The following is a 13,352-nucleotide window of genomic DNA, read 5'->3' on the forward strand; positions in this document are numbered from 1 at the left end:
CAGCACAAAACTCAATTTGTTAACAAACACTATATGTCTGTAAGTGCTACAGTCTGGGCCTACTTGAGTTTCATTTTAAAAAGAACAGAATGAGAGACCATTTTGATAAAAATGTAATTTAATAAATAAATAATACAGGCTCAGGTGGACCCTGGCCTACAGTATAATGTGTTGGCTGTTATTTCATGTACTCACTAGCAGCCATACTAACAAAAGTGTAATCAGAAACATTGAAGCTTCAAGGGCACAGCATTAGGAGAGGCAGATGAGTCTAATTTAGATGTTTGTGATGTGTTATTGCTAAAATATGTCTCTGTTGGACAACAAAAGAGGAGTGAAAGGTGGAGAGGAATAATTATGTTTTTAAAAAAGCACAAGCAAACTGGGATTTTGTCTAGGCGGAAAGCAATACCTCCATTTACCAATAAGCAAATACACAGAGAAAAGCAACACAACTCGGTTTGTTACAGCTTGTTAATGACATGGTGCTGCAGGGAAAACATATTTTTGTCAGCCGACCCGGAGGTTACTACCTCCCTGGTTCCTTCGACAAAAAGCCAATGGAATTTCTCCATTTTGGAAATGTAAATGCTAGTAAAAAGAGTGAAAACTCTCTCCTGTGTCAGCGACCAAATACGGCCCAAGTCCTCCCAGTGTTCCAGATTAGCATCTAATGTATGTTCCATAGATAGTAGAGCGCAGCTATTTAATTAGTGACATGACAAAGCTAGCATGCTGTGTTCCTAAATCAGTTGATTGAAGAGCAAACCATCTTGTCACTTTTGGAAACACCACCACACCAATGACCAGGTCAATATGATGGAGTTAGCATGCTAATCCTGATAACTATCCTCCGAGAAGAAGTGAGAGCCAGAGGCTAGCTGTCACTCAAGAGGCCGTATTCAGAAACTTTAACCTACAATAAAATAAAAACTGGCTTGGTTGAAAAAAAATTTGACCCCCTCAGTGTTGTCATGGAGATATGACCTAAACATACAGATTAGAATGATTTTCTGAGCCAGGCCTTTCCATTACATGGTATTACTTAATTATTACCTCTTATAATAATCCAATATTACCAGGTTATTACTGAGCTGTAATGTAAAGTGCTACCCACACCTCATTGGATTGTTAGCAGTATTTCCCCTCTCACATGCTCCACGAACAGTGACACTCAAAATCCTTTCCTTTCTGTGTACAATTTCAACATTTATGTTTCTTCAGATTCCCTACATTAATAATGCACAATCACACTCCTCTCTATCACAGGTGGAATACAGAACTGCCATGTTCAAATCCGAGCAACCTGAAAATCAGAGACATGCCATATCCTATTTTTAACCCGCCGTTGAACTGCAGAGGTAAACTGCAGCTCTCAAGATAAAAAAAAAAAAGAACATGTCAGAGCACCCATGAGATTTCAGCGTTTAAGGTTGGGGCGGTTAAAAGCATTTCAGCCGAGGCACCTGGCAGAATGGATCCACCTGAAAAAGCAAAGTTTGGAAGACACAACGGAAAAGTGTTTTTGTTCTGCAGAAATAACAGCACTAAGAAACGCTTTGTTCAGCTGTGGATTGTTGTGTGTTGATGTGGAAACCTGTGTATCTGTCACCAGTCACTACCTGCAGGGGAACTCTGCCCTCTCTAGTGTGTCTTGTGGAATAATGATTTAGACTTTGTACATGTGCTGAGATGAATGCACCAACTAATATCAACATCATTATCCAGTAAAGACATATCCAGACATTTATCGTATATATCCTGCCATTATTTTGAGGATTCATGTTGGGAGTCATGTTGCAGGAAGCTGTCCAGACAGATAATGGAATCTGGTGTCTGAAAAAAGGTTAGTCTGGTCTGAAAACTTTGCAAGGTAAAACTACCTCCTCAGCCCCTCTGTTGCATTATGGGCCTACAATCATAATATCCAGTGCATTCCAGGAGTATTCGGCTTGCCACTCTGCCTATTATCCTGCTTCATTACCTCTAAATGAGGCTGCAACTAACATTTATCGACTATCATTGATTATTCCCTCAATTATGTTCTCAATTCATCGTTTTATCTATAAAATGTCATCCAATGTAATAGTCCAGGGCCCAAGGTAGTATCTTCAAGTCCCTTGTTTCAAGCCAAAACCCAGAGATGTTCAGTTCACTATCACGTATGACAAAGAAAAGCAGCTAATCCTCACCGTTCGAGAGAATGGTTAAAAAAAATTAGACACTCCTAAAACAGTCCCAAATTAATTTCAGTCAGTGACTAATCAATTAACAGACTAATGGTTTGAAATCTACACTCTATTAGTAATTTACAACAGTTCCCAGAACACCTCTCAGCATCCCCAAGCATGGAACTTGTAATCAGTTGTGAGGTATATAGTTTTCATAAAAAAGAGCAACAGCAGCAACAAAGACCCAGGGCTGTAAAAAATGTCAAGTCAAAATGACATCATTTGTAAAGCACTGAAACTTTACAGCTGTCAATATTCATTTAATTTTCTGAAAGTGTAGTGTAGATGCTAGGGATGATGGTGATTAAGAGAAGAGCGATAACATGGTCATTAAGAATTTCATCAAACACATGAATTGTATTTGATCTACTATCAAATAAAGACCTGAAATATAAACAACGTAGTCTCTTATTGCATTCTGGTTATCAGAAGAATGTAAAAATTTTGGGTCAGGGCTGTGATTTGCCCTCAGGTTTGAATAGGGTCGGGTTTGTGCAAATTTCCTGAAGATGCTGGGTTTTGACTTGTAGACATAGACATGTATAAAAAATGGATGTAGCCTCTCCATCGAGGCCCATTCTCTCAACTTAATACAATCGCACTCGCCTCTGTATGTCGCCACATTAGCTCCACCGCCGGGAGCTAGGCTAACAAAACACGCTGCTAGATAAACGGGACTAGGAGTCAATGCGGGGATTATTTTCAAGGACTGGGAGTCTTTTTTTTTTATTTCCTGTGTCTCTAGCAGAGATAACACTGGCTCCGGGAGTGAAGTGCAGGCAGCCATCATTTATGATCTATGATTTAAACAGATATTCAACACAGTCTCATGCTCATAGACTGTGATGCACCGACCCTCACGGCCCGAATCCTCCCGCTTCTCCAGATTAGCATCTAGTGTATGTCAGTTGGCTATATTGCAAGTCATAGCTACTGACATACACATACACTAGTCAGAGCTAACGTTAACAGTGTCTTCCTAAACCATCTGTACAGTAGACCGAAGAGAAAACCATCTTGTCACATATAGTAACACAACCATATGAATGACAGCACTCGAGGTCGAGATGACGAAGGTAGCGTACTAATCCTGACAACTAGCCTCCGAGGAGAAGTGAAGGCCAGCGGCTAGCTGTCACTCAAGAGGCTGCGCCCCTAATTATTAATAAACTTTAATCTTCAATAAAATAAAAACTAGCCTGGTATAATTCAATTCCACCCTCAGTGTTGTCGTGGAGATAAGACCTAAATATACAGACTAGAATGTTTTTTGTACCAGGCCTTAAACAGGTTTAATTATGCTGTGAAAACAGCCTGTTTAACATGGGGGTCAATGAGAAGCTGCTCTATTATGAAACCTACCCCTAGTGGACACTCAGAGAACTGCACTTTTTGGCACTTGTGGGCTTGGGTTTTAATCAGGCTCAAGAACAAAACCGCTGCTGTTTTTTCTAGCTCAGGTCGGACAAGAAACGGATATCTGCTTACCACAGTTCAAAATATTCAATCACATGGAGATAAACATTATAGTGATGAATGTCTTCAAGTAAAGTAAATCAAAAAGGAGGCAGGTGGAAATATTACCACCCAAACATAATTAAAATATCTTGAAAGTGGGATATTGTGTGTGTTTCTAGTCATTATTATTGTAGATATCTGGAATTAGATTTTTACTGGTAAAAATGCCAATTAGGGATATCCTTTATGACATTTTTACTGGTCAAAATGTATTTTTGGACATTTAGAGTGACATTATGGATACCTGCAAATGCTTTTTTATTCCATAATTTTTTCAATATATCTGAATTTAAGACGATGAGTAGTAACAATTGGATGGTAGTTATCTAAAATGAGGAGAAATAAAGTTGTAGATCTCATGAAATACAATTTCTACAAGAAATAATGTTTTGTGGGTATCTTTAATTAATATTCTAAATAGGGAGAATATAATTTGACTAGGAGAAATGCTATTGTGGATATCTAAAATGCAATTACAGATAGGATTGTTGTTCTATTGCCACACAATAAGTGCCTTTAGATACCTAATCCAGTTTACTAGTCTGTTTCAGTGGATATTTCCATTAATCAAAAGCATTTACACAATAATGACCTTAATTCATTCCAGTGTTATTACTACTTCTGATCGGGGCATCTGAGCAGGTATGGCCACACCCTCTTTTTTTCTCTTTTAGACACACTATTCATTTTTATTTTATTTTATTATATAATACACTATTCAATTATCTGCTTCTGGTTTTGATCAAGTGTCTCTCTGTTGGCCCCTTTGCCTTTAAGGCAAACACTTTATCTTGTCCGTCATTGTCCCTTCCTCCCTTTGTCCCTGTGTCTTTGTACTTTCATTTCATCATCTCTCATCCCCTGTATTGATTTAACCTCACTTTGTATGACTGGCCTACAGTCCCCACAGACTCTGCTTCCAGAACGATACATTTCAGCCTTCTCACTGGCACCCTGGAAATGATACGCCACACTCTGAGACAGGAACAGGACAGCCTCTAGTGGTGCAGCAGCAGCACTTCAAGGGTTTTTTTGTTTTTTTTATCTCAAACCTTGCATGCAGCTGATAAATACTGACTGATGTTAACATTCCCATAATACAATGCTCTATTCCATATGCAAGTGAACAGCTGCCATTTCTTTCAAAGGGTATTTTCAACATTTAAGGACAAAAGAAGTAGAATAAGTCTATTTTTGGTTCCCCTGAGCTCAATAATATGTGTGGCAGATTAGCTTTGATTCACTGCAATATTCTTTAACTCAGTGCCAAATCGCATGAAACAAATCTCTATATCAATTTTGAAGAAGTGTAAGAAAAACACATCGATACACATAAGGACCGCATCTAAAGCTCAAACCAAACCTGCAGCAGTAAACACGCCTGGCTAAATTTAGACCCCCGGAGCAAACGGCAACTTTGCAAACCCATAAAGACTTCACTCCCTCTTTTCTCTTGCATCATATAACAGCCCATGTTAAGATGAGTTTGATGTCCCACCATTCACACTTTGATTTAAATCACATGATGGTTGTTTACCAGTGGGAATGCTTGAGTTATTGGCCTCTCTGCTGTTTCCTCCCTAATCTTAGAAATACTGTGTCCAGTCATAAATAATGACTAAATCACTGCTCCCGTTTTCTGACCCATAAAAGTGAAACGCAGCACAGCTCTTAAGGCCTGCGCTTGTGTGTGTGGGAGCAGTACAGCCATGTGTCGGCGAGAGGGGAGTGCGCGTGTGTGTATGTGTGTGTGTGTGTGTGTGTGTGTGTGTGTGTGTGTGTGTGTGTGTGTGTGTGTGTGTGTTTCATATGAAGAGACCGGATATGAATTAATTTTACGCTGAGGTGAAGTTAGTAATGCCCACCATCTGTTATCGTCAGCTAGCTGCCGAGACACTAAGAGGAATGCAGCACCGGTTAGAGAGTTGCAGACTTCAACAGTGAGACATGGTGCCACCTTGTTATTGATTGATGGGCTTTTTTCTATAGTTATCCATATTGTTTCCTTCATTTACTGAGCATGTGTTTCTCCATTTCTGTAAAACACAGATTCCAAGAGTTATAACATAAGTGCAGAAATGATATTGTTATTTTGGTAGCCTTCGGGAAGAAATACAAATTTTATTCAAACTGCCATTATTTTGCAAATCCCTTCAGTGAGTGCTACAGGATTATCGCATGTTGTTAACCATCCCTCTGTGCATACTAAATAATTGCTAGACAGACGTAGCAGAGGGCATTTCTTTAGACATATTGTTATCATTGAGTCTATTTTCTGCCCTTCGTGACATTTTAGTTTAATGTCATGGCATTAAAAAGCATTACAAGACTATTTCAGTACTTACCTATACATTATAGATACATCCACGCACACACCCTTGTATATAGAACAACTCTGACATGAACACATTAAAATCAATAACAGTCCCTGTTCCATCCAATCATGTGACCTCCTTCGGCCCGCTGTGTGGGCTTTGCATGAGGATTCCAACTTAGCCGCGTAGAGTTTTCCCCCCGCCCTTCATATGTACCTGATCTGTTTGGCAAGAGCTTTCTGATGATAAATAAACCATAACGCCGTTTTACACCCTGCTGGCTGCATAATTCATCACTAGGGAAAAGGCGCAAATGCGAGCGTGTCATGTTTCATCAACATGAAGTGCTCAAGGATTTGTTTATGAAGGAGAAATTACCTCGATGAGGAAACGGAGCTGGAGGTCAAAGAGGCTTGTCACTGAAGATTTGGACTATGACAGAAAATCAAGTGGTGTCTCGATTCTGTTATTGTTGACTGGAGACCAGAGGAAACAGCTCAATTTGCTGCTTTCTGATTGGACAAGTCTCTATGCCAGCTATTCCCTCGGCCCTCATTTAGTGTTCAATTTTCTTCTTCTTTGTAAAGAGATACTGCAGGAATCTCACGCTCGCACACACACACACACACACACACACACACACACACACACACACACACACACACACACACACACACACACACACACACACACACACACACACACACACACACACACACACACACACACACACACACACACTGAATCGAGTGTGTAGACAGATGACTCCATCTTTCGAGTGCCATTATTGATCACTCACCCAATGTTTACTAATCAACACGAAATACGGCAAAAAACTGGCACTCATTATGTAATCAGATAGTATCAGATCTGTATCTATATCCTCTCTCTCATAATACATAATAAATGATTAGAATTCATTGTGAGGGGGAGATGAATGCCTGTACAAACTTTCATGGCAATCCAACAAACAGTTGCCAAGAACAGTCACTAAAAAGCAAAAGTGTCAACCTCATTGTGGAGCTAGAGGAAAAATCTGATGATCACCAAAGTCAGTAGGATTTGTCTTCTAGGGAACATGAATACCTGCTGAAATCTGGACCATAAGTGATCTTGAACCAGAACAAGTATCAATCTCAGGGTTCCCCGGTTTACTTGTGACATCGCTTACTTCAAACAGGATTAATTTAGAACAGCAGTGCCCTACAAACTACACTATCTTTTCCAGACCTCAGTGCCAAGTAGAGTATTTTATTAAGTGGATCTGAGAAGTTACTAAACAAGTGATATAGCTGTGGCCCATAGTATTCCACAGCATTAAACAATTACACAAATGCATGCATCACTTAAGATATGTTTACTCTCGCTGCGGGCTCTCCTGTCACACTGTTATGTTACAACACACTCATGGCCTGTGGTGCACAAGAACCAAACTGAAGTGATTAGATGTGACAGAAAACAATGAATCAGCCGGTGCAGCAAAGTGCTTAAAGTTAATGAAAAACAAAGTGGGTTGTTGGAGAAGGAAGGAAAAGTAAATGCAGCATATTACAACTTTACTGAATCAGAATATCACTTACTGTATTTAGTGGCTGCTATAGTAGGCTTTTGAATACAACATTTAAATTATGTACATAATACATTTTGAAATTAGTATGCATGGTATTGTTGATGGCAAATAAAACAAATGAAATATACATTTGTACTGGTACTGGATGCCAACTACTGTGTGATGTCCCAATGTTAATAATAATTAGCTTGGTCATTTCATTTTGTGTTAATGATAGAAGGGTCGGAACAGAGTCATTGCTATGCTATCTTTTGAGAGCAATATAGAACCCCCCCCCCCCCCAAATAATAAGTATAGAAGAAACAGTGAATCTGTTATCCGCCCGTTGAGGGAAAATATTATTCCCATGACTTATTCAAAGCCTATTATACCCCCCAAAAAACCCTATATCTGCTGACTGTGAATAAGGATATAAAGCATGTTCTGCTATATACTGTTTACTTGCTACTTCTCTGTTCTTCCTCATTATTATTTGTGTTATCATTAAACCAAAATCTTATATCGTCCAGCTTATTAAAAGGGCATTTCAGGGCTTGGCTGCCTCATAATCCTACAGAGAAAAATATCCTCTTTTCGTCTGTGTGTGTGCGTGTGCGTGTGCGTGTGCATGTGCGTGTGCGTGTGCTGTGTGTGTGTGTGTGTTTGACAGAGAGATAAAACTAAAATGAGAAAGAGGGCTGTGTGCATTAATGTGCAGCGATGATATATTATTTTTCTTCCCCATTTGCCTTCTTAATGCAAAGTGCAGCCGTAAAGCCATTAGACCGCAGAACAAGTGAGATGCGTTGAGAAAGTGTAAGAAAAAGCAGAACTGCAGGAGAATGTGACTCAAACCACAAACACACCACACAAAAACACACCTCTCTGCGTGTGTGAGGCCTGAATCATAGTATTTCTAGCCAGATATCTCCTGAGTCTCATTACAATAGCGCTGATCGTAGCAGACAGAGACAGACGAAGCAGAGATGTTTACTCGTGTAATGGCATCTGTGGAGGAAAAACAAAATCACCCCACAGGGACAAAGCTTTTCATGGTGAAAGAAAAGATCCATTTCTGCTTTTTCTCTGTCTTTCCTTTGTTTTAAATGCCATCGGAGAGGATATCTAATTAATGAAGCTGAAATGTGAGCCTGCATGTAGTTTCCGCTTTAAAGTGAAGCAGCTGGGGAAAGCGATGGCTCAAGTAGGGAACAAAAGGCTTTCCATGACATCACCAGATCACATCTACTATAGATAGAGTCTGGACCAAATGAGGGGGAAAGGCTACACAATATTGGACCTTAAACTCCTCAAATTCCCACTCAACTGTGAAAGTCAGCACATAAAATGTCAGCAGAACTTCAAACGATCAGAAATGAGTAACCCATAGTGAATGTGAATAACACAGGCTTGGAGACAGAAATATTTTTTTTGGAGGTAGGGTACGAACATGTTGGATTAGATAATAATGAGTTGTTTCACCAGCTGGGAATCATCATCAGAGAGGATTCCAGACTAAGATCCCTATCAAATGTATTGACAGAGAAGGATTTATTTGCCAATGGAGAGCAAGTCAAGCTCATTCCAAACAATGGTGATAATGAGTTGTTTTAAATGCATTGTCTGTTTGAGGGACACTAACTTCCCCCATAAGAAGTCCCCATATGGAGTTGACTGTACTGATCAGTAACATATTATATGAACACAAGTTAAAACTCAGCAATCTGATATGATGATATTGTAATTCAGTGTCCCCATTGGTGCAAATGTTTTGCTACAGCTTCATTTTGGTTTCTGTCCTGAAAAATATATAGCTATTTCTCAATAAGAAGTATTCCAAGTTGAGACTTGTGAGCTTAGTAGTTCAGACTTTGCAAATTCGACTTGGGAGTCCAAACTAGTTGAGGAATGAGAAGGATTTTAATCAATACCATCACTCTTATCAATACCTCTTCATTTTTTGGTTCAGCCGTTTTGCATGGTTGTTATCAGCCTCATAGACATGGGTTATAAAGGGCCTGCTACACCTACCAGTCATTTTAGAAACCGTATCAACTATTTACATAATACGATCACTGTTTGGTCAGGACCCCTTTGGTGTCACTTTAACGTTCTGGGAGTCCCAACAATACTAACGTTACTTGGTTAGGTTTAGGAGAGATTGTAGTTCAGGTTAAAATAACGTTGTTTGTTAGATGACTTGCGTTCATAACATGAGTTAAGAAGTAGTTTGTTATCTTTACAACCAGCTATTACTGGGTTTTAGAGGCTATATTCACAGATTACCGACATAGCGGAGGATTTTTAGCTCAATGAATCAAACTAGACCTTTTTTATGTTGATTTTGCACTGATATGACTCTGCAAAGGTGCTCAGAAAGCTGCTTTCTAAACAAATACATTTTTAACATTATTATACATACAATGTTTTACATTCATAAGTTAAAACAAGAAAGATTTGCCTGAAAAGTTGTCCAGGAGGAAATGTATATAATGTATTAGATTAAGTATTATAATAATTTTAAACTGTGCGTGACTGAAATCGTTAAGCCCTGTACATTTTGCGGAGTGTTTGAAAAAATAAACTAGGATGCATTGCTGATACCACAGTGCTGACAATTAAGTTATTTAACTGTCACTTTTACCCAGAGACAATTACAATGAGTGTAATGCACTTGTGCAAAGCAAGCGTTGCAAGCAAACAGTAATCACTGATATGATATGATAGCAGAAAATGTGCTGCTGTAAATTAGGGCTTTTGTTGCTGCATTCTAAAGTTGCCTGTAATGAAATCAGTCTTGTGAGAGAGAGGGGTGCTGTGTAAGGAGGGAGCAGCAGCTGAGGACGATCTGTGGATAAAGTTTTGAAGTGGCAGAGCAGAGCAGTGCTGTGCGGTGGCCCTGGAGGGAGGCTGAGTCAGAGGATGAGCTCTTCATCCCAGTGGGCTCTAGTTCTCATCCACACAGCGTGACGTAAATGTCACCTCCACCAGATTCTCATTAAGGCCACCCAGCTGGATAGATGCCAAAGCTTGGATTGACATTCAAAAAGAAGAGTGCTAGAACCAGAAAAAGTGCTATACAGATAGAATATGTGTATATGTTGTGTATATTAGCATGATAAACACCTAAAAACTGCACCAATGAAAGGGACAGAGCTTATACTATCACATCTGCAATAATCACTGCACAGGCCTGTATTCAAAACTCTTTATATCCGACAAAGCTCTTCTTCTATCCTCCGCCACACTCTAAGGTCGATGAATAGGGACTATACATCACTGTTTGTATTGATTTCAGATCATGTCGGAGTTCTCTGCACCAACAAACACAGAGACAGGACCACTGGTCAATAAATCAACCTCATGTTATATTCATGTACACCTCAACCAGAGTTTTACATCCTGCACCGTACAGTACACCACTAGGGTTTGCAACACAAGCTAGAATGCTATAGGAGCACTTTAAGCATAAAACAAGACGAATATATATTGAAATATAATGCTTAGGTGGAGGTTACGGAGGGAATAACATACAAAAAAAATAATGTATGGCCTTCCAATAATTATTCATAGAGCAGTGTGTGCCTTTATTTAGACTTTAACGAGTCTAAAATATGAAAAGACAAAGAGTTGTCTCTGCGAGTTAATTATCGAACACTCCAATGACCATAGCACAGACTAAACTCAATACATAAATACATCAATATGCCATCAAATGTACCAAAATATTGCAACTCAATTTAGGGATTATTATTTAATAACAATAATTTGATATACTGCAAATTAAATGTATAAAGAAAATACAGGAATAAATAAATACATGAATAAATATTTTTGAATAAATATTCGACTATTTTTCAAATTAAATATATATATATATATATATATATATATATATATATATATATATATATATATATATATAGAGAGAGAGAGAGAGAGAGAGAGAGAGAGAGAGAGAGAGAGAGAGAGAGAGAGAGAGAGAGAGAGAGAGAGAGAGAGAGAGACCAGAAGAGTGCTGAGAGGAACACCAGCAGACAGATACAGTAGCATGTCCCTGTATATATATCTGATCTAGAAGATCCGTCCATCTATCACTGACACTGGGAAAGAGGCAGTGTACACTGGGGACAGGTCACCAGGTTATTGATCCAAAAGATCCCATTTACAATTATGATAGGGCAGTAACACCATAAACTTAGACTATAGTTAAGTCGTTTAATGTATGTATGAATAAATATTTGATCAATAAAAGATAACTTGTATTGGAGTTTTGGTATCTAGGATGTCAAGACTTTAAGCCTTGATATCTAAGTTTGCAGATACAGTAAATACAACTGATAAGAAGATGGCAAATAAGGGGGATTCAAAAATGCAAATGAATCCACAAGAACGACAATATGGTGTTTTATAATTCTGGAGTGAACAGACCAAAAAAAACAGCCCCATAAACGAGGCTTTGCTAAATAAACGTTTCAGCACCACGGAGAGCGACAAACAGCAGCTAAATCCAGAGTGAGTCACAGTTTCAGCACCACGGACAGCGCCGCGAGTCTGCTCGCCCTACCCCAATATTTGGCAGCATGTCAGGCTCAGGCGGGAGGGGAAAACATGGGATTATAACAGCGGCATTATACAGAGGGAAGGTGACCCTGAGGAAATGTATGAAAATCCTTTCACAAATACATCATCTGGGGTGAACAGACAGAATCACAGTGCAATCTGACGGCGTGAATGAAGGGGATTTGGGCTGACAGCGAACACACTGAGCACGTTTAGAGGCCATAGTCTGTATGTTATGATTTAAACATTAGTATGTAGACTTGGATTAAAACAGCACCGTGGCTCATGTAAAAGTAGCACTTGATAGACATCTAACAATAGCATGTGGTGTTAAAATACTGACATGCCGTTTGTATGATTTTTGACCAGACAGCGCCACTTGCTTTACAAGAGACGTAACTGACGCGCCATTTGACAGACAACCCAACCAAATGATGTAATGACGCACGAGTTTGACAACTTTTTCTTTAAAATGGGTATAGTTGTTATTAACAGCAAAGGGGGGTTTCTTTGATTGGCTTTAAATCAAAATACCCTGCATCTTCAGAGCTGATTACTGCGTACAACTATTAACAAATAGTCCGAACATGTAAAAGGACAAGCAAAAGGTGATGAAAAGTTTCTTACATCCTCGTCCTCGCAGCGCTCGCGGTACTGAAGCCGGGGTCGCTGGCTCTCCGCCGCCCTCTCCCCCTCGAGACCTTGCCCGAGGAGATGGCTCGCCTCTGGAGGGTTGGGGAAGGATTTGTTTGTGTTGATCTTGCCGGTGAGTCTCTGATACAGTGACGCCATTTCGACTGTTCGTCAAAGGAATAACTTGGAGAGTATCAACGCATGCAACAACAACAACAAAAAAGTCGAAGTTAGAGGAGGTAAAGGAGGTTGGGGTAATTCAATTAGACGATGCTTTAGTTCAGCTGTGGAAAAAAAGGAAAATGACTCCAAGCTGTTCAGGATTCACAGCACGTATACTTTCAGGCTCACTGGTCGGATCTCATCGATGCAGCAGCGACGCCGTTTCCCCCAGGTTGATGCAAAAAACAAACAAATGAGTGCGTTACTGGAGACTGAATAAAGCTCTCATGATCCGGAGCCGAAAGACGGAGAAGCCAGACCTCCGCGATATCAAGTATCCCTCTTTCCCTCCCTTGTGGTAGAAAAGAAAGTGACCGCTGA

The 13,352-nt window shown here is 39.6% G+C and overlaps 1 protein-coding gene across 1 annotated transcript in view; it reads right to left on the bottom strand.

Moving 5' to 3' along the window:
• Nucleotides 1-12,968, bottom strand: part of LOC310963141 (A-type potassium channel modulatory protein DPP6-like) — a gene marked incomplete at both ends in the record, with an annotated part of 165,365 nt that extends 152,397 nt beyond the window's left edge. Inside the window, one exon of the mRNA XM_083935823.1 lies at nucleotides 12,804-12,968. Coding sequence (XP_083791949.1) covers nucleotides 12,804-12,968 — 165 coding nt within the window. The remainder of the gene's footprint in view (nucleotides 1-12,803) is intronic.
• Between the last annotated feature and the right edge of the window lie 384 nt (nucleotides 12,969-13,352).

Source organism: Echiichthys vipera (assembly GCF_963691815.1).
Source record: "Echiichthys vipera genome assembly, chromosome: 21".
NCBI lineage: Eukaryota > Metazoa > Chordata > Actinopteri > Perciformes > Trachinidae > Echiichthys > Echiichthys vipera.